At 48.7% G+C, this 21379-nt stretch overlaps 1 protein-coding gene across 1 annotated transcript in view; it reads left to right on the forward strand.

The window, feature by feature from the left end:
- Nucleotides 1–8006, forward strand: part of Gorasp2 (golgi reassembly stacking protein 2) — a 28186-nt gene extending 20180 nt beyond the window's left edge. Inside the window, exons 7-10 of the mRNA XM_085680974.2 lie at nt 574–697; nt 3393–3476; nt 4350–4469; nt 6904–8006. Coding sequence (XP_085537100.1) covers nt 574–697; nt 3393–3476; nt 4350–4469; nt 6904–7241 — 666 coding nt within the window. The 3' untranslated portion in view covers nt 7242–8006. The remainder of the gene's footprint in view (nt 1–573; nt 698–3392; nt 3477–4349; nt 4470–6903) is intronic.
- The last annotated feature ends 13373 nt before the right edge of the window (nt 8007–21379 follow it).

The raw sequence follows: 21379 nt of genomic DNA on the forward strand, positions 1-21379 counted from the left end.
GACGAGAATATTGGAGGCCTTGGAGATGGAGTTACATGCAGTTGTGAACTTCCCGGCGTGTGTGTGGCGGCGGGGGTGGGGGACCAAACTCAGGTTGTCTGCAAGTCCTTGCTGCCCTTGTTGCCGTCTCTCCAGACCCTGCCACAGTTTATTAATTTACCTTCTCCATCCAGAGGAAGGGCAGCAGCTATGAGAAGTTCCTCCTTTCCTTACTCCCCATGCCAGAGCCCAGGTAGTTCCGTGTTCCCATTCTGCTGCCCTCTCTTCCACCCCCTAACTGGGGCCTCCTGCCTAGAGAGGTTAGGATCAGAAGACAGTGTCACGTGGCAGCCAGGGAAAGGACAGAATGCAGTGTGAGAATGCAGAGAGTCACAAGAAAACTAGACCTGACGCAGAATACAGGGACTCTAGAGACCAGATTCCTAGAAGGTGGCAGTGTGGTCAACGAGAGGAGAGCGAATACATCGAGGAGCTACACATCTCGAGATGGAGAAAGGAATCATGGGGTTAAGATTTCCAACTGGTTTCTCAACTAATTCATAAGTAACCCCCCCACGTTTGTTTTTCTACTAGGTCCAGCTGTCCTCAGTTAGTCCCCCATCTTTGTCACCATCAGGAACTGCAGGAATTGAGCAGAGTCTGTCTGGCCTTTCTATTAGCTCATCTCCACCAGCGGTCAGCAGTGTTCTCAGTACAGGTATGTAGAGCTCAGGCTGGTTTCATAGACGCTTAAGAAGCAGGACCAAGTGCTCTGCACCAGCAGACAGCGCCTGGCTGTAAAACCCCACGAATCAGGATGTGCACTAGCACAGACTCGGCATCTACCAGCCTCTGCATGGTGGAACCTGGGCTGCGTTACCTCCACATCTGCAGGGGTAGACATGGGGTGTGAAGGGATACCTTTTCTTCCTTAGGGCTCAGGACATACACCTGGGTCCCTCCACAGGTCTTTTGGTTTAACATCCTCTCTAACAATTTTGTGGGAAGAAAATTCCCATGCCATACAAGTCGCCCACAGCTTTTCTCGGTTTGCATCTAGAATCTGTTCCCTGGGTGCCCAGTCCCCATGCTCTCCAGGAGCTTTGTAGGGTGTGCAGTCAGATATCCGTGTCAACAGACACATGGCAAGGGTTTGTTTCCCATCTAGCATGTGAGTTCTTTCTGGCTATAGTGATTTCTTAGGTCCCTCAGACGACCTTCTAGTTATTCCTGAATCATTTGGTAATAGTAGGTCAGCTGGCCCTTCTGTGGCTGAGTGATTATTACATATTTAGAATGACTTTAGGAAACATATGATACCTCATTTTTACTCCTCCCTCGTCACCCTACTGTTAAGCCAATATTGTTCGACGTCTATGCACCGAGGCCCTGGAGCTGGCACTGCAAAGACTTGGCTTTTTGGATGCTACAGAGATGACCGTAAATGAAGCAGTTCTCGTTCACAGAAGACTGAGAGGAGCTGGTATTTTCGCTGTTGAGTCAGTTTAAAAAGACACTACAAAGGTTTTCACCACTGAGAACATGAATATCTGAGACTGAAGTGTTAGCGCCTTGACCCTGTCAGAAGCAGTGTCCTGTTAGATTGTTTTCCATTCTGGCTTCTGCTTGTTCTCTGAGAACTCCACATAGTAACTGTGGACATAGAAAAGTGTGTTGTAGTTTTTGGGTTGGTGTTTTGTTTTGTTTTTCGAGACAGGGTTCTCTGTGTAGCCTTGGCTGACCTGGAACTCTCTCTGTAGACTAGGGTGGCCTTGAACTCACAGAGATCCTCCTGCCTTTGTCTCCTGAGTGCTGGGATTAAAGGCATGCACCACCATGCCTAGCTGCCAGACCCAGTGAAGCCCATTTGTGGCCCTAGACTATAATTCTTGGCTTAGGTACAGCCAGTTATTTTTTGATACAAAGAATGGATTTACCCTTTAAAATGAAAGAAATGCAATATGAAAAATTTTATTAGCAAACAGAATTTGAAACAAATCCAAGCTATTTTCATTTTCTTTTTTTTAATGTGTTAAATGTTTTCCTTCATGTGTGTCTGTGCACCACACATGTTGCTGGTGCCCTTGGAAGTCAGAAGAGGGAGTTAGATTCCCTGGAACTACAGACGATTTGCAGAGTTACAGATGATTGTGAGCTACCATGGATGCTGGGAACCAAACCCAGGTCCTCTGCAATAGCCACAGGTGCTCCTAACCACTGAGCCATCCCTCTAGCCCCTATTTTAATTTTCTTAGAGCCAAGGTTTAAGGCAGAAACATAAAAGTTGTTACAGCATCGCTATTATATGTTAGCACTTAACAGACACTCTGGTAACAGTGTGGTCCAGGAGAGAGCCGTTTCCAACACTTTTATGCAGCCTGGGTTCCTAGAACTCTTTCTTGCCGGTGCTGTGGCTAGGGGGTCTTTTTCTTCTTCTTTACTTTCTTTCTCTCTTCTCTTTCTCCGTGCCCCTCCTTCCTCATTTGCTTGTCTTCAGTTTCTTAAGGAAAGTACTTTGTACACAAATAAGATAGCTGCATATGGTTGGCTCATCCTTTTAGACACAGTTCATTCCTGCTGCCTGTTTAAACAGATCTCTAGGACGAAAACCTGGGCCTCTTCCTGGAACACTGTGGACCAGCAGATGTGATGAGCTACCATGGGGTTGGAACCTAAGTCTAAACACGAGTGCATTTGTTCCAAACACGAACACGCAGCTTGAAGATGATTCTACTGTAGTTTCAGTGTGCCTGGGTTTTCATTTCCATCCCATACGTGAAGTCAACTGTGGCATTTTCCACTTGCAGAGTCGTGATGGCTCTGAAAAAGCTTCATATTTGGAATTATCTCAGACTTTGGATTTTAATTAAGGATGTTCAACATGTATTACTATTATTTTGACATCAGAAAGCCTCCCGCTTGAGTAGGTGGTAAAGACCAATAGTGGGTCCCAAGGATCCCTTGGACATGGAGACTGTTACCATGAGCCGCTCTTGGTACAGACAGAGATATGCTGGCCTATATAGGAAGTCCGAGTGTCCTTTTGTCTGCTTAGACATGTCAGCCGTTGTCCTCATTCATAGACCAGCCTTCACTGGGTCCCAGGGCATTGGGCTCTGGCAGCCTCATGTTTACATGAGCCCGCTATGAATCTAGCCCATCTTAGGTCAGTGGCAGACATCCTGTCCAGTGATCTTACCCAGGGGAGGCTACATAGCTTTCTAAGCTGTGACTAAGGTGTCTGTCAGGGCTGTCCAGTGGTGGGTCACTCTGAAGGGTGATACAGTGAAGGACACAGGCAGTGGTTGGGTCTTGGTCATGGTGAAGGACTGGACAGTGTCCCCCTGTATTTGGTCTGTTTATTTTCTGGCAGAAAAAATGGCTTAAAATTATTTTAATGTGTTTTCTTTTAGGTGTACCAACTGTACCATTGTTGTCGCAAGTAAACCAGTCCCTTGCTTCTGTGCCACCAATGAACCCAGCTACTACATTACCAAGTAAGCAGCAGTCTAGAGACATGCTCAGTGATGGTATTTGCTTCTGAAACTCTGTCTCCTCTTCATCCCATGAGCGCTGCAGAGCTCTGAGACAGGAGGACATGTGCTCTCCTCAGGAGACCAGGGGACAGGTGCCAGTCAGCCTGGGGTTCTCTACCATCTCACCTCCCGCCTGCACTCAGAGCTTCCTCATGGCTGTTCCTGTGGTTGCCCTGGCTGAGAAGGCTCCTTATTTAGGTCCTGAATGGCTCCAGTGTTAAAAAGGTTCTCCGTAATATTTCCGACGCAGACCAAGTCCTGTTGTCTGGCTGTTACCAGTGAGCTGTCCCCTCAGTGACAAGTGTGTGTGTTGTCAGGGCCTCAGATTAGAGCTGCAGTTGTCCGTGTGCAGCCTGGTGGTCAGCCTGGAGCTGCACATGCGCGCAGAGTGATGGGGCAGCGTGGTGAGTCTTAGTGTGTGGACTTGAGTTGATTCTGCTTTTGCAAAGGTCAGTCGCGATTAGTACACATATGGAAGAAAGCCAGAGACAGTAAACATCTGCCATCAAAGAAAAATCCAGCTATGCTTCCTGTGTGGTTGCTAGTGGGCTTTCTCTCCAGGTTCTGGACCACTAGGCAGCATCCTTCTTTTCCAGGGTTGTGGGAGCATTTGCTACTTGTTTTTAACCTTTGCTGGTTTCACAGTCTAATCACTTAGATACCAGCACATGCTGAGTTCTGTGACACGTAGCTGTTGCTTTTGTATTCTGATGGGAAGCCACCACACAGGAAGTGAAGTCTGAAGAAGGAAGGAGTACTTTTATCAGGATGTGAGGACCCGTCTCCTTCCCGGGCAGACAGTTTACCCTGTGCTCTTTCTTCCCCTCTATTCAGGTCTGATGCCTTTGACAGGAGGGCTGCCTAACCTCTCCAACCTCCCCAGCCTCCCCAACTTCAACCTCCCTGCTCCGCACATCATGCCAGGGGTCACCTTGCCGGAGCTCGGGAACCCGGGTATGTTGCCTGCCTTACCCTCCTAGGATTTTGCTAATAAAAACTATTCAGGAAAGCGAGGCCTCCAGCTCAGTCTTTTCCACCAGAGCAAATGAGCTTAGCAGATTTCAGCTTCTTCTAATCAGTATTCATCTTTTCATGAAGAGGAGGAAAACAAGTCTGTGAGTCAGCCCACTGCCTCCCCCTTCCCTCTCTACAGCCTGACAGGTTTGGCCGCAGACAGGCTGTCACAGAGAGGGTCAGTGGAGTGGCACTGTGGCTGAATCTGATGAAGTGGTGTAGGTCACCTGCTAGAGGTGCATGAGCCCCTCTTTCCCCTGCCTGCTTAAGGCCGCAGCCACAGGGAATGCTGCCTGGTGCCTATGCTGTGCAGTCGAGGCCCGTTCTTTTTTATATTTCTGAGGCGGGTCTCACTGTGGGACTAGGCTAGCATCAAATGGATCATCTTCCCGTCGCAGCCTCTCAAGTGCTCAACCACCAGTCTGCACTGCCCTGTCGGCTGAGTAGTCTGTTGTTGACAGGTGTTTGTAGTGGCGACTGAGAAGTCTGGCTGCCAACCGGTGGGACTCAGACTTTAAGTCCAGGGGAAAAGGAAACAGCAGCACCCCATCTGCTCCTGCTGACGGCCCGATGACTGCCCATTTGTGGCACTGCAGTGGTGCATCCCACTCACCAAGTATTGGTGACGCTGCAGCAATGCATCCCACTCACTAAGTATTGGTGACGCTGCAGCGATGCATCCCACTCACTAAGTATTGGTGACGCTGCAGCGATGCATCCCACTCACTAAGTATTGGTGACGCTGCAGCGATGCATCCCACTCACTAAGTATTGGTGACGCTGCAGCGATGCATCCCACTCACTAAGTATTGGTGACGCTGCAGCGATGCATCCCACTCACTAAGTATTGGTGACGCTGCAGCGATGCATCCCACTCACTAAGTATTGGTGACGCTGCAGCGATGCATCCCACTCACTAAGTATTGGTGACGCTGCAGCGATGCATCCCACTCACTAAGTATTGGTGACGCTGCAGCGATGCATCCCACTCACTAAGTATTGGTGACGCTGCAGCGATGCATCCCACTCACTAAGTATTGGTGACGCTGCAGCGATGCATCCCACTCACTAAGTATTGGTGACGCTGCAGCGATGCATCCCACTCACTAAGTATTGGTGACGCTGCAGCGATGCATCCCACTCACTAAGTATTGGTGACGCTGCAGCGATGCATCCCACTCACTAAGTATTGGTGACGCTGCAGCGATGCATCCCACTCACTAAGTATTGGTGACGCTGCAGCGATGCATCCCACTCACTAAGTATTGGTGACGCTGCAGCGATGCATCCCACTCACTAAGTATTGGTGACGCTGCAGCGATGCATCCCACTCACTAAGTATTGGTGACGCTGCAGCGATGCATCCCACTCACTAAGTATTGGTGACGCTGCAGCGATGCATCCCACTCACTAAGTATTGGTGACGCTGCAGCGATGCATCCCACTCACTAAATATTGGTAACGCTGCAGCGATGCATCCCACTCACTAAGTATTGGTGACACTGCAGCGATGCATCCCACTCACTAAGTATTGGTAACGCTGCAGCGATGCATCCCACTCACTAAGTATTGGTAACGCTGCAGCGATGCATCCCACTCACTAAGTATTGGTGACGCTGCAGCGATGCATCCCATTGCACTCAGTATTGATTGTCACTGTCACACTTCTGGCAGATTTGCAATTCTCACCATCTGTATACTTATCAGCTCAACACATTCTCAGCCAAGGCTGAGAAAGGGGGCCCAGAGAACCCTAGTCACACTCACCACACCACACTGCTCCTCCCTGGTGCCTGGATTCTTAGTCCCTGCTGTCTTAAATGCAGCAAGCTAAGAGCAGGAGTCAGCAGATTTCAGCCACTCCTAATCAGCATTCCTCTTTTATATGAAGAAGAGGGGAGAAAAGTCTATGACCTCTCTCCTGCCATGGACAGACACTATCCAGTCTGCCTTCTCTTAGCTCTTTCTGCTTTGAAAATCTCCAGACGACCCCACTAAGAACAGCATAAATAGTTGTTAGTCTCAGGGCCTCCCCGGGTGCGGGGTGGCTTCCATGCTCCTCAATGGCTCCTTCCTGTTAGCTGTAACTGGACTTGACACCTTGCCTGTCTCAGATCCAGCTAGCTCCCTCAAATGCCTTGGGATGCCGCTTTCCCCTTCTGGGAGAACCTGTTCTCCCATCAGCCCTAAGTGTGGAACTGCAGCAAGTGAATCTTGGGAATCGGAACTTTGGCCCTAGCTAGAGGTCAGCGGAGGTTATGGCTCGTGGTGTCCCTCCTCAGCTTCAGGTTCTAGATGAGGCACAGAAAGAGGTGCTTGATAGCAGTGTGCTGGGTGCTGGGAGGATATGTGATCTCTGCTATTTCTGTCCTAGGTTTGCCACCTCTTCCCTCCTTGCCTCCCCGAAACTTAACTGGCATTGCACCTCTCCCCTTGCCGTCCGAGTTTCTCCCGCCATTCCCTTTGGTTCCCGAGGGCTCTTCTGCAGCCAGCGCTGGGGAGCCGCTGTCTTCCCTTCCTGCCACGGGCCCACCTTCTGACCCTGTCATGACTACTGCAAAAGCAGAGGTTGCCTCCTCACTCACTGTGGATGTGACGACCCCTGCTTCCAAAGTCCCCACCACTGTTGAGGACAGAGTCGGCGACTCCACCCCAGCCATCGAGAAGTCTGTTTCTGCAGTTACGGATGCAAATGCTTCTGAGTCTTCTTAGCTTGGAATCAATCTTCACAATCAACGTGGTCTATTTATTTAACCACAGGATCATGTCTGGGAGCACAGACCACCATTGATTTCATACTAGTTTGTACCGTACCTGTAGACATCCTGTACATAATTCTATGGGGAAACAACGCAAGAGGCCGAGGGCTTGTCTCCCACCAACTTGGGTGGAATCACAGCCAGGGAGGGGTGTAAGAATGTGCTTGTATTTTCAACAACCAAAAAGAGTTGTTATGGGTGGCTTGCTGCCAGGCATCTACTGCCATTCTGGGTTGTACATCTTTGGGAAAGATGGCAGGGTACCCGCTAGGTTCTCTGACCCATTGCTACTCCTTATGTAAGGAAATGAAATATTTTATGCCTAGTGCCCACACGTAATGTTTCTTGTAGTTTGTAAATTGTTTGCAAGAACACAGACCACCTCACTAAACTGTAAAAGGAAACAAGAATTTACTGTTGGTCTCTGTGAGTCACATCTCTTGTAAGGTTTACATGAAACTTTCCCGGAAGACGTTTTGTTCCAGGTACACAGCACACTATTAATTGAACATCTTTTTATTCCACCTGTACACAGATCTTGTTCTGAACTCAGAATTACTCAGACACCGTTTTGTAGCTGCTGCCATTGCTTTAGGTGCCTGCAGTAGGACGGCATTTAAAGAGAAATAAAGGAGGTGCTGTACTTCGTAGCTACTTAACAGCATAGCGGCCCCGGGAGAGCATAGACACAGCAATAAATTACAGTGGCTTTACTTTTCTCCTTGTGTTATATCTGCACATGTACAATCACGTGTGCTTCACATCTCTAAAGTCAGTTTGTGGTGTGCTTTCCTAAGTTTCCAAGAGATGCTAAATTAAGTGGGATTGGTTTCCTGAGAGATATAAATGCATCCACTACATGAAGTGGAAGTAAGATGGAAGTGGTTGACCTGGTACCAGCATAAAGACTCCCACTGCAGCAGTGGCCATTGCTAACACCCAATCAGAAACCCAGCCCCTCTTCCAGGATGCCTTTACAGAGCCACATACACGCTTCAAGTTGAATGATGAAGAGGGCTCCACCAGTCCTGGGCATCCCTGAAGTTCCCTGGCAGCTCGGGAACCAAATTGGCAAGCTCCCGGTTCAGTGAGAGACCCTGTCTCAAAACATAAGGTGGGAGGTGATTGAGGAAGAAGACATCTGACGTAGACCACTGGTCTACACATGCACGTCCACACACTCATTAAAGAAAAATGCAGCAGTTGCTAAAAGACAGTCAAAGCAAGGGAGCAGATTTCAAGCTTTTAAATGATTAAGCAGTAGTGCCTCCAGTGAAGGGTCTTTAACCTTAGTGAGTTCTCTTTTGAGAAGGATAGCCCTGGACCACTTCCCAAGTCTCAGGTTCTGGGGAGAGGAAAAGTATCCATGGGGAGGATGGTGGCCCAGACTTGTCCCGTAACTGCCTGAAGGGCAAAACTTGGCTATTCTTCAAGAAAACATCAGACTCTTGGTTGGCACTGAGGATTAAACCCAGGGCCGTGAGCATGCTGGGTATATGCTTTGCCATTGACCTCCTAAGTTCTAGCAATTTGTAGGCAATAGTAGATCCTGTACTGGCTTCCAGAAGCACAGATTTAAGATCGTCCTGGATAGTATACCAGTCCCAGTGACAAGCCATGAAGCTTGTTAAAGGGCCCAATTTTAAGTATAGTAGTCACAGTGGTAGAGAGCATGACAGCATCTAGTAGGAATGGAAGACAGGGCCGCTGTTCTTACCAGGATCACATCAGAAAGCTAGGTCAGTGATGAGGAAGGGCGTTGGATTAGGTTGAGTTACCTAAGAGAGTCTCAGAATGCTATGATTTAATCCATGAAGTTCACTTTTCCAATTTAGATGAGGTTCCCGGCCAGGTAGCGGTGGCAGCACACGCCTTTAATCCCAGCACTCAGGAGGCAGAGGCAGGCAGATAACTGAATTGGAGTGCGGCCTGGTGTACATAAAGCCTGTCTTGCTCCGGCTGTACTGTTTCCACCCACCAAGGTCATGGCAACCAGCCACAGTCCTCAGAAGAAGAGCACAGCACTCTTGTGCTTTGAGGATCACTTCGGCTTCACACAGCATTATAAAATCTGCTGAACCAGAGCCATGTGCCCACCTCTAACTGAAGGAGGCTGGGAAATGGAGCCTTTGGTTCCTGTCCACCCTCAGTGCTATCACCACATAAAGTCACAGGCAAGTCAGTGGGCATGTGCATGTAACCATGTGCCAGTATTTGAGGAAAATGAGACAGTTGAGGGCAGAGGCCCTGGGAAGGGACAGTGGGTTTGAGGGAAATGTGGCAGAGACCACACAGGTCAGAGCCTTAAGTGATGAGTACACTGGCTGTCGTGAATGGAGAGTGGGCTTTGTGGATGGTAACCTAGCCTCAAGTACTGCTGAGGAGAGCTAGCTACAGGTCCATCCCTGTAATCGCAGAAGGCAGGAGGATCGGGAGTTCAAGGCCAGGTCCCACACGCCACCCACTAAAATAGCTAAGACAAGTCTAGGGTGCTTTGTCTTTAGTTCTTAATGTTTTCAAACTGTGTGGGCATGCATGCACGCATGTGAGGTAGTCAAAGGATATGTGAGTTGGTTCTCGTACCAAGCGATTCTGAAGATCGGACTGGGCATCTTTATCCACTGAGCCACCTCACCAGCCAAATTCATCCTCCTTGTTGATTTTTGTCCATTTTCTGGTTTGCCCATATTAAAAGGGTTCACAGAACAGCTGCAATTTTTAATTCACTTCTGAAAATTTACACAGCCTAGAACTAGCCTCTCCCTTGGCCTCTTCATTAGCAGTGTGGCTTTTCCTGTTGTCCAGACGTGACAGCAACAACCAGTGCCAAGGCCAGCTTGGTGGCCAGGGGTTTATGGAGAGTGTGTAAGGAATGTGAGCGGGGTGATTCAAAGGCACTTGTATGGGGGCGCACTCCCGGAGGCTGCCACCATGGTACTCTACCCAACATGTGGGGAGTTTGGTGGCTCAGTCTCTTCTCCCCAGCAATTGCCGACTGTTTTATAACCTTGGGTTTTAGAAACCTGTGGATTTTCTAGATTTTAGGAACTTCCTCCGTCTTATGCATTTTGCTTACTTCCTGATCCCTATGAGAGTGTTTCAGTGTGTGTGATAAGAGCTACATAACACGCCCTCCCTTTCTGCAACCCTTGCATTCTTCTACTCCCCTTTGCGCAGTGTTTCCAGTGTCCTGAAGGAGTCAACATGAATGTTTGGTTCTTCCATGGGCCACTGTGCCGCAGTGACAGTCCCTTGTTTGGAGGAGTTTGAACAGTTGAGTGTAGAGTGTGCCAACCCTGGCATAAGTCTCCCTCCATGAGCAGCCGAGGCAGACAGGGTAGTTAGTTATCTATGGATGTAAAACCAATATTTAGGAAGTGATCTGATATGTACGTCACATCTATTTCACAAAGCAGTAACTGTTGCGTCCCCTGCACGGCAGCCACGGGGCTTTGACCAGATTGCAATCTCTGATGTGAATTCCCTCCTGTGAAGGTCATAAGTCTAGTCAGTTATGGTTATGTCATATAAGTCTAGTCAGTTATGGAGCAGTTGGTTTCTCCTTATCAGTCATGCCACTGTTGCGCCAGTGGGCACAGCTTACCCTGCATGTTAGTCCAGCTCAGGATCTATAGCATGGAGGACGGTTGGTGACAACTCTCCCAGTAGCCCCCAGGGTGTCCTCCCCCAGCGAGGGAGCTTCCTGCTCAGTCACAGCCGTATTTCTCAGTGCACTTCAGCCAAAGCATGTAGTCTCCAATAAGGACTTAATGGCCTAGGTGGGCATGTCACCAACAGCAGTGCGGACAGTCCTGTGGTTTGCAGAGCTTTGGGGGCATCCCTGGCACTGGGAATTTCACCCAGCAACTGTGCGGCACCTGGGAGGAGTCTCCTTCACATTCGCACTGAGGGCCTTGATTTAAACTCCTTCCGTCTGTCTTTACTGGCCTCACACACACTTTTACAAATCTGCAAGACACTCAAGGGGTAGCAGTATATAAAGAAGTCTTTTCCCAGTGGGTGGGCAGGCTCTTCAAAGGCAGCAGGCACAGCACTGTTCTGAGTTGGTCTTGTATGCTAGCAAGGTCTCGAGCCGCTGGAAAGATGACATCACTTGTATCAGTTGCAATGGTGGGTATAAAAGCCTTGGATGAGACTCTATCCTGTCAGCCCCACCCCTTGTCCCATCATCCACCGTCTTCTTCCATAAGCCACTTGGCCTCCCTATCCTAGGGAGCTGCTGCCGCCCTGGGGTCACTGAGCATCTCCCCATCCCCGATGGTCCTAGCTGTCCAGCGAGTGCTGCTCAGCCTGACTCGGGGCCGTACTCTTGTTTGCTATGTTTCTCTCTTGAGACAGTTCCTGAGTTCTTGACAGGCTCCCAGCCAGCAGCATGGCCCTTGCCGCATTGCCATCAACCACACCTCGCTGAACAACCTCTGTCCCCACTATACTTCACACGGGAGAAATACATGCTGCTTGCTCTGGAGATAACTGCTGACCACTGAGTCAAGCTTACCGTCCGCCTGTACTGCTTTGCCATTTATTTCTCCCCTTGCTCAAGCCTTCCAGAAGGCCCCAAGCACAGCATTCGGGTTCCCTATCAGCCAGGCCACACCTGCCGTTGAGAACTCAGACAGACAGACACCCCTGTCTGCTTTGTCCTTTCGACTCCCTTTGATGTAACATTTTACAAGTCTAATTTCCATGTCTGTCTAAATCATACAGATTTTCCAGAACCTCTCAGTATTTCTGCAGCTCACATCCCCCACCCCCACCCCTTGGGGGTTCAGTAAGACTTCTAAAGCCCCTTACCAAGTTCAAGGTCCCTGTTGAATCAGTCAGGCCTAGGAACTGGGAATCAAAGGCCTCCCTCAGGCTTAATTCCCTCATCTGTCTGTCCTTTGTTGCCCTCCAATACCTGATAGTCATAGGGACCTTAGCCCGTGAGTAGTAAGTACCAATTGCTGGGTGAGCCAGTCCAGCAGGGATCGAGTCCCCTCGGGCTATGCAGCTCTTGCTCTGGCTATGCAGCTCTTGTCTCAAGGAGGGGTGAGTTTTATTACCTAGTCTCTGCTTCTCCTGCACTCGGGCACATACCATCTACTCTGCATCCATGGCTTCCTGGGCCAGGCTGGAAGACGCTCTTGTTCTTTGTTTAAGCATCTTCCCCAGGACTGTAGAGATGGCTCAGTGGTTAGGAGCACTTGTTGCTCTTGCCAAGGACAGGAGTTTGAGTCTCAACACCCACATGGTGGCTCATAATCACTCATAACTCCAGTTTCATGCTTCCTGGTGTCTCTTTGGAACTTTGTGGAGCATCATGCCACACACAGTGCACATACATGCATGTAGGCAAACACTCATGCACATAAAAAATAAATCTTAAAAAAAAATACCAGTCCTTCCCCCCAAGCAGTTCAGGGGCCCGTGCTGTACTGGGCCCACCCTCATGTGAGTCAAGGTCCCCCATGGGGTGTGTGTTTTGGTCAGACCCGAGGGCTGTCTTCTGTCATTGCTGACATGTTCTCTTCTGCTGTAGCCTTGACATGTTCTCTTCTGCTGTAGCCTGGGCTTCCCTGGCATTCCACACTTCTGGATCTCAGCAAGGATCTGGTTGGCACACTTTCCTTATCCTCCTGCTAACCTGTAAGAAACAGCGACGCCCCTATCCTGTTCCCCCTCTTTTCTTGTCTGCCAAACCAAAGCCTGCTTGCAACAGCATGGGGGCACACACCTTTGACCCCAGCACTTGAGAGGCAGAGGCAGGTGGATCTCTGTGTGTTTGAGGCCAGCCTGGTCTACATAGAGAAACCCTGTCTCAAACAAATGTCCCCGCAGCAGACAGCAGGTGCCTATCCTTCCCCTGCAGTGATTTCTCCCTTCCAAGGCCAAGTTCTCTCTGGTAAAAATGTCAGCCTGAGCTGTATGCCTGATTGTGCAGAGGGAAGTCAACAAATAGTTTCCACAGCCTGCTTTTCTTCTATATCCTTTATCTATCTGTCTGTCATCTATCTATCTATCTTATTTATCTATCTTCTATATTTTAAAAATCCTTTTTTATTTATTTTTATATTTGATACTTTTTAAATTTATTTTTATTTTATGTGTATTGGTGTTTTGCCATGGGTGTTACAGACAGGTATGAGCTGCCATGTGGGTGCTGGGAATTGAACCTGGGACTTCTGGAAGAGTGGTCAGTGCTCTTAACCCTGTAATATTTCCTTTAGTCTCCAGGCAGCCCCGTAGTAAGGCAGTGGACCCCCTCATCAAGGAGGCATGCAGCCACGTACTATGTAGAGAAGTGGTTCTCTGTAGTGAGGGGCTGCGGGCAGGCCTGCTTTTCATCCTGCCCAGCTCCCGCATGGCTAGCTTAGCCCCAGAAATAATAACACATAAGTTGTATTCATTTAAATACTGCCTGGCCCATTATCTCTAGAAAGTTAGTTACTGGCTAACTCTCACATCTTGATTAACCCATTTCTAATAATCTGTATCACACCAAGAGGTGTGGCTTACCGGGAAAGATTCAGCATGTCTGACCTGGTGGCTGGCTCCATGGCTTTTGGCTCATAGCCCTCTTCCCAGCATTTTGTTCTGTTTACTCCGCCTACCTAATTTTCTGTCCTATCAAGGGCCCAAGGCAGTCTCTTTATTGACCAATGAAAATAACACAATAGACAGATAACCCTCCTCCATCAGTTCTCAACCCGTGGGTCAAGACCCCTATGAGGGCCTTTCACAGGGGTCGCCTGAGACCATCAGAAAACACAGGTGTTTACATTAGGATTCATAACAACATTACAGTGATGAAGTAAATAACTTTATTGGTTGGGGGGGGTCACAACCCGAGGAACGCTATTAAAGGGTTGCTGTGTCGGGAAGGTTGAGAACCGCTGATGTAGAGGACGATGGCCACACCGGCAATCTCTCAAGGAAGATTCAGTCTCGGATGGCTCATGCTTGGTTATCCATCTCATCACCCATTGCAGGGAGCAGGCAGCCACCCCACATCAACAAAGCACACCGTCCCATACATGTCAAAAGGATGGTCCCTGCAGACACTGTACCCTCACAGATGGGCCTCAGTTGACTGTTTCAGCACCCACTCCGGTTCTCTCGGTGCCAGTGGGAGCACCCTGTGGGACTTTCCCAAGGAAAATGTGAACAAACACCTGTTTGTGCCAGATAGGACACCAACGGCAGACCGAAGGAAATTTCATCTCTGTTTCTTAGTGAGCATGTGTGTTTCTGGGATTCACAGGAGTGAGGCAGGGGCTACTTCCAGGAATGGGGAACACACACCTACCCCAGCATGGGTGATGACCCGTGAAATCAGAAACCTTGGAGTGCCCAGCTCAACTTGCAGACACCAAGAAGCCCCAGACTGTCCTGCCTGGGTGTTGGCCCTGTTGGAACCAGGCGCTAGGAGACTCGCCTCAGAGATAACTTCACAGAAACTTGTGTGAACCGAGAGAAATAAAGACCCAGGAGCAGAGGGGGAATGCGCACAACCATGACAGAACAGACTCTGGCCATTGAAGAAATCTTATAGGAGAGCTTTGTGGCACCCTGTCTCAAAACCCAAGACAGACAGCCAGGAACAGCCCAGGGTCTCCTGTGGGCTCGAGGCACTCACATGAGAACGCATGCGCACACAAACACAAATTCTTCCTGGGGCTCGGGGCAAGCGTCTTCAGAAAGCCCTTGACTCGGGATAACTGGAGGCAGGTTACGGGAACAGCTCATTTCTTCTTTTATACGTTCCTGTATAATCCTAATAATTCTAGTGTTGAGATAGGGTCACGGGTAGCCCAAGCTGATGGTGAGTTCCTGATCCTCCTGCCTCCACCTCGGCAGCACTGGAATTACAGACATACAGCAGGGGTGTTACTGTGTGTGCTTTCATATGTAGGGCAGATCTTGGACATACGGGGTGAGTGCTCTATCCACTTCTGAGTTATATCCCCTTCCCATCAGTTTTTCAACACATAATTGGGTTGTTTTTTACTGTGCACAAACAAGAAGCTTACTTCTAACCAAGAAGAATGGGTTACTTAGAGTCTGGGGAAGCTGTCTCCTGCCTTGGCTCCCTGAAGCCCCTGTCATCTCATAGGCACATCCTCTTCTGTGTCTGGTTAAGCACGGAGGTAGCTGCCTTCCCGACAGCTCCTCCCGGACAGCTCCTCCCCGACAGCTCTGCACAGCTGGATCGGCAACGCTGTGAGGTTGGGGATCAGTTTAACTAGGAATGTCCTTGTAAGTAGCGCTAGAGACAGGCCCAGAGAGCTGGAGTCGGGAGTCTGCACTGTGGCTACGAATGTTTTGTTCTCACAGTACCATTAACTGTCAGGTCCAGGAGGCACACACCTGTAACATGGCTTCACTTAAGCTCAGTGGTTAGCCCCGTGTGCTTCTATGGCAAAAAGGAGGGAGGGAGTGCATTACAGCAAGCACCATCTGCTTGGTTAGGCAAAGCAAGAGCCAGGCTCCTTTGAACCAGAAGTGGAGCTTAAAATTACTGGGAGTCTAATGACCTTGGGCTCTGCTGAGGCTGTTTCTCTCTGGGGTGAGAAGATATTAAAAAGTGTAAAGCATGAGATAAGGAAGTTCATATTTTTAAATGTAGGTCTTTACTAAGTAAGGTGGGAGAGAGGGAGAGGAAAAAGATGAGGTGAAAGGGGAAGGAAGTGAGAGAATGAGGAGGAAGAGGGAGGAGGAAGGGATGGGGGAGAGAGAGGGAGAGAGAGAGAGAGAGAGAGAGAGAGAGAGAGAGAGAACTGGGGTTATCAGGTTAAAGCTTTGGACTTAATCCTATGGATGTGTTACCAACTGTGGTGCATGGAAGAAAGTATTTTTCTAATTTAATACATATTTTAAATATATATTTTGAAAAACGATTGTTCTATTTTAGTGAGGAAAAAAAAAAGGAGCACGTTTAGAGAGACGTGAGCCAGGCATGCTTTCCTAGACCGAAGCTAGTTCACACGGTAGGGGAGCTGTGGGTGGGAGTTTGAATCCCGGTGGCTCAATGAGGATTACTGGCTCAATCCTCAGGTCTGCCCCCAACAAGGCGTCCCAGAAAGGCTCCGGGGACCCGCAGTGAGCAATGCAGGCCACCAGATGGCGCTGCATACTTGGAAAAGCTTCACCCCATTGGAGACCGCGGGGTCTACGGGCCGGTCGTGCAGGGCCCGGGGCGTGGCCAGCAAAGGTAGAAAGGCATGCTCGGGCTCCCGGATCTTTCCAGCACTAATGCTTGACTAGGTAGAGGATACCGGAGATGTCTGGAGTATTGGTCCAAAAGGGTCCAGGCTGTGAGGAACGTGGCTGGGACCAAGTCTGGTGCAGTATCCGGCCCTCTCCGGCCGCGGCCGCTCTCGGGTGCCCGGTATGGTTGCTGGGACGCTTGGCTGCGGCATCCCGCGCCCAGCCGCTTTTCTGTACAGGTGGTGGGTAAGGGACAGATTTTGCCGGCAGTCACTCCATCCGAGCTTTACAGATAGACGTTCTCTCGGGTTCAGGAAGAAGGAAGAAAGTCATTCACGACGATCAGGGAAGTAGCACACGCGATTCTGTGGCGACACACCCTTCTTAAATAAAATGAGAAGGTGGCTAAGTAGAGCTGGGCATGGAGTGGGGCATGGGTTGGAATATCGTTCTGCAAGGCCTTGAACACAGGGGTAAAAGTGCTCAGACCACCCAGTTCTGCGGATCTTGCCTTTTGCAGAAATCAAGGAGGTTTGAAAACCATAGTTAGCAAGTAGAAGTCTTTTCTGGCTTGGGAAATGAAATATGTAAAAATCCAGACAAGTCTGGTGAATTGTGTTCATATGCCCGGGGCCTCAGTCTCTGGTCAGATGACCAGCGGCAGTGAGGCAAGCCCTGCTCGGCCCTCCCGCAGTCCTCAAGGCCACAACTGGCTTTGCTGGTATCTGTTAGTGAACCGATGTGAGTGCAGCTCCAAGTGATGAGGGGGCAGAGCTGGCTGGGACACACGACGGCTGGACACTCAGGTTTCCCGCAGCATCTTGGCCATGACCCTCTCTACACCAAGCAGGAGGCAAGGGAGGATGCTTCAGCCCACATCTGTCCTCCTCATGGGAGTGACGAGGTAACTGAGGAAGGTCATGATCATGAAAGGTCATGAAAGGCCATGGGGGGGGGGAGGTTCTGCCTCTGACAACCCATCTAATATTGAGTTCATTCACTTCCCAGTGGAGGGTAGGGTAGGGGGTAGGTACACACACATACAAATGGTTAAGAAATAGAAATGTATCCTTTAAACTTTGCAATAAAATCACTTTTCTGCAAAAGTCTGGTGTGATTTTTCTCTCCATAATGAGTCCTGAATGAAGTCTGGGGCACGTTTGTCACATCAACAGTTTCTAAACAGTGTGTATAGTATAGGAAGTTATCGCAAACACAAGACAAATAAAACTGTAAGGCTCACATTTGAAAACGTCTGAGAATACAATACTTCCCCTTGCCCTCAAGACAGGGTTTCTCTGTGTAACAGCCCTGGCTATCCTGGAACTCAATTTGTAGACAAGGCTGGCCTTTAACCCAGAGGTTCGTCTGCCTCTGCCTCCTGAGTGTTGGGATTAAAGGTGTGCACCACCATGGCAGACATAATTACCTTTGTGTTGAAGGAAATCTTACAGAGATTGGTCATTTAAAGCAGTTGAGCCATGTGGTCCCCTTACCCAGATTAGCTCAGCTCCTGAACAGACTAGACCTACCTACATCCCTCCTGCTCAGACCTACAAAATGGGCATAACTCTACCTTGCTGCGGTCAAGTCAGCGTCTCATGCACAAACAACTTCTATACCTGTGAATCCTTTCTTAAAGATCACAGCATGGGGCTGGAGAGACGGCTCAGTGGTGAAGAGCACTGGCTGCTCTTCCAGAGGTCCTGAGTTCAATTCCCAGCAACCACATGGTGGCTCACACCCATCTCTAGAGAGGTCTGATGCCCTCTTCTGGTATTCAGGCATTCATACAGAGCACTCAGACCTAAACAAACCAATCAAACAAAACCAACAAAACAAAAAACATATATATTTTTTTTTTTTTAAAAAGGAACATAGCACAGACCTGGGTGGCAGCTTCAGCTTGTCCCCATTCTGAGGCATGGGGCTCCAGGAGTTTCCACCTAGAGTTGGGCATCAGTTTGGGCCTTGATGGATGGAATATTATGAAACACGCCACAGAAAAAGTCCACCCAAATTTGCAATCACTAGAGGATAAGTGATGTGTTAGCATGTAGATGGCAACTAGAAATTAAAACACAGAAGCGATTTCATGGTCACCATGGGGAGGGGTGCCAAACTTATAAGAGCCCATTATATATTTACGAAGATCTAGACGCTCTAAGGTCCCAGACATAAGAGGCAAGGAGAGGGAAATGCACCCGGGTTGGACCAGCCCTGAACATGTCATTACCACACTGCACCCTGCTAGTATGTACAATAACTCTGTTAATGATGTCAGGGTACTCTAGGTCAGTTTTCCACCGAGTTCTTATGTGCTCCCCAAATCTGGGAAGTCACGATCTTATGTAAATGAGACTATGTATGCATTTGATCCTATGTACACGAGACAATATGCATTTGCGATGACCCTATATACATGAGACTGTGTATATATTTCAAGTTGACTTTCCAAAGTACAGACTATGCGCAGATCATCTGTCGAGTTACTGGAGGTGACCTGGTAGTGCTTTGCAGTTATCTGGGGCCTTGTGTCTCAGCTGTCATCATGAATGGTGCTCCTGGTCTGAGGCATGAGAGCCCAGGTGTCCTCCCTCGCTTCCCTTCCTCAGCGGCTGTAAGTGTAGGAGCAGAAGCACCACGTGATCCAATGTGCTCACGTGTGATAAGCACACATGCCCTGCCATCAGTCAGGACTCCATACCAACAACAGCTGGCTTGGAGAGTTGCCAAGGACTCTTACCAAGACTGCAGAGATTTTTGCATGGAATGAGAACTGAGCTTTTCTTTCTGGGGTGGAAGGGGACTTGTAACTCTAGCATATCCTATTACACCATTTTGACTCAATGGAAAAAAATAACCACACCACAAAAACTCCAAACTTGTGTGTATGTGTGTGTGTTGGGGGCCCTAACACTTGATGATACATGAAGTCACATGCCAAGGGCTCCAGTCGTTACTGTCTTTTACTGGTGTACCCTGTGTGTTACTAAGAAGGAGCAAATGCACACACAAAGAACAGTGTTTCTAAGAGACGCAGACCCTGCTCAGCTTTACCGTTTAATCTTGTGGTAATGGCAAGAGGAGAGCGATGTTTCCATCGTGGTTTCGCCCAAACCCTCCAAACCAGAAGGGAAAAGTTCTAGTGCCAACATGGCCGGCCTGGGAAACAGACAAGAAGTCTTGCAAGGTTTCATGTTACACGTTGAAAACAAGACACTTCTTTGCCACTTGTGTCCTCCGTGCCAGGCCACTAAAGGAATGCAGGCACACTCATCCCTTAACCAGTGCAGAACCAAGAACGTTCCTAGGGTGAGCCTTTATGTTTTCCAGATTTCCTCTCCGAGTATGGCTTCTTCTAGAAATGTGGGGGTTAAATGAACTCCATGGAACAAGAAACTTGACAAGCCATTCTGTGGCCATTTTAGCAGAAAGAGCAGTTCACACACACTACCAGATAGTCTAACTCACCCTTACAAATCAGTTTATTTCACTACTAAAAGGTTAAGACCTGTTTTGTAAAGTTAAAAAGAAAACCAACAAAATATCAAGTAAACTACATTTTAGCATAGTTCTTTCCCCCCAGACTTCACCTTTCCAACAAATGGAAACATATACATTGTTGGCCCAAGGCAAGGATAAGTATATTTGAAGGTAAGCATGCTATCACGTCAAGACACACAAAGATAGTCCTGCCTGTGCTGTTTAAACTCCTTACACTAACTAGGTCACTATCTGGGAATTCTGCATCTTGATGTGCATGATCTGATAATGCTTTTTTTCTGGGGGGGGGGTAATCTTTCAAGGTTTCTTTTAAAGACTTAAAAAGTTGAAACTATGTGTCTATATAGATGATTCATGCTTCTGAAAAAGGAGTTTTATAAACTAAAGAAAACATTCCTACTGGAGAGTGAAAACTGTCAAGAAAAAGTTAACAAGCTCTTTGATACACCTGTCCAGAAGCCAGCAGTGTCAGTACCCATGGTGTCTTGAGATCCAGAGAGTACAAAGTGAGGAACAGCATTAGCCTGGGAAGCAGTCCAACACACACAGCCGCACCCCCACGGATGTAGGGCAGGTGAGGACCCTACGAGAGCCTGCTGAGTCCCGGCCACAGGCAGGCCTCACACAGAAGCCATGCCAGGATAATGGGCTCAAAGACAGTATCAAAACCAGGTGCTGGCTGCCGCCAAGTCTGCCATCTCTTCTTAGGGCCTCCCAATGGCTTCCATGAAGGTCCTGAAGCCTCTCTTATGTCCTGGGGCAAGGCTTCCTGTGCTAACTCACTTTCTGTGCCAGGTTCCTGCCAGGCGGGGGCTATTACTAGACAGTTTACAGATGTAGACACCTCCCAGAGAGGTGCATGACTATGGTCACACAATAAACTAACATGGAAGGCAAAGTCAGAGTTGACTTCCAAGTGGGAGACGGACCCCCACCCCCACCCCATCTTGCATTATCCCTTTTCTGAACACCTTCTTAAAAAAGAAGCTGCAAATTTGGTCATTAGTAGACAAAATAACCATATTTTGAAGAAGCTAAAATAAAACTGTCAACACTTACCACACTCATTTTTGGCATCATTTTTGGCAACTTTAGTATCCAAGTCTGATGACTACCCTGTCCTACAGAAGACCTTGGTATCTCCTGCTAAGTGGATGAATTAACACATACACAACACAGCACCACAACAGGATGCTGGGCTCGTAATGTTAGGCCCAAGACGTATGGCTTTTCCAACCATCAAAGCCTGAGGCTTTACACCCAAGTCTGAAATTGCTGGAGGCACTCGGGTCAGGATTCTACACGGACGGCACCGTCCGCATCAGCCGTGAGACTTGGAGGGACACAGACACAGCTTCTTCAAAGTCTCAGGCT

Source organism: Myodes glareolus, chromosome 21, assembly GCF_982192425.1.
Source record: "Myodes glareolus chromosome 21, mMyoGla1.1, whole genome shotgun sequence".
NCBI classification, from domain to species: domain Eukaryota; kingdom Metazoa; phylum Chordata; class Mammalia; order Rodentia; family Cricetidae; genus Myodes; species Myodes glareolus.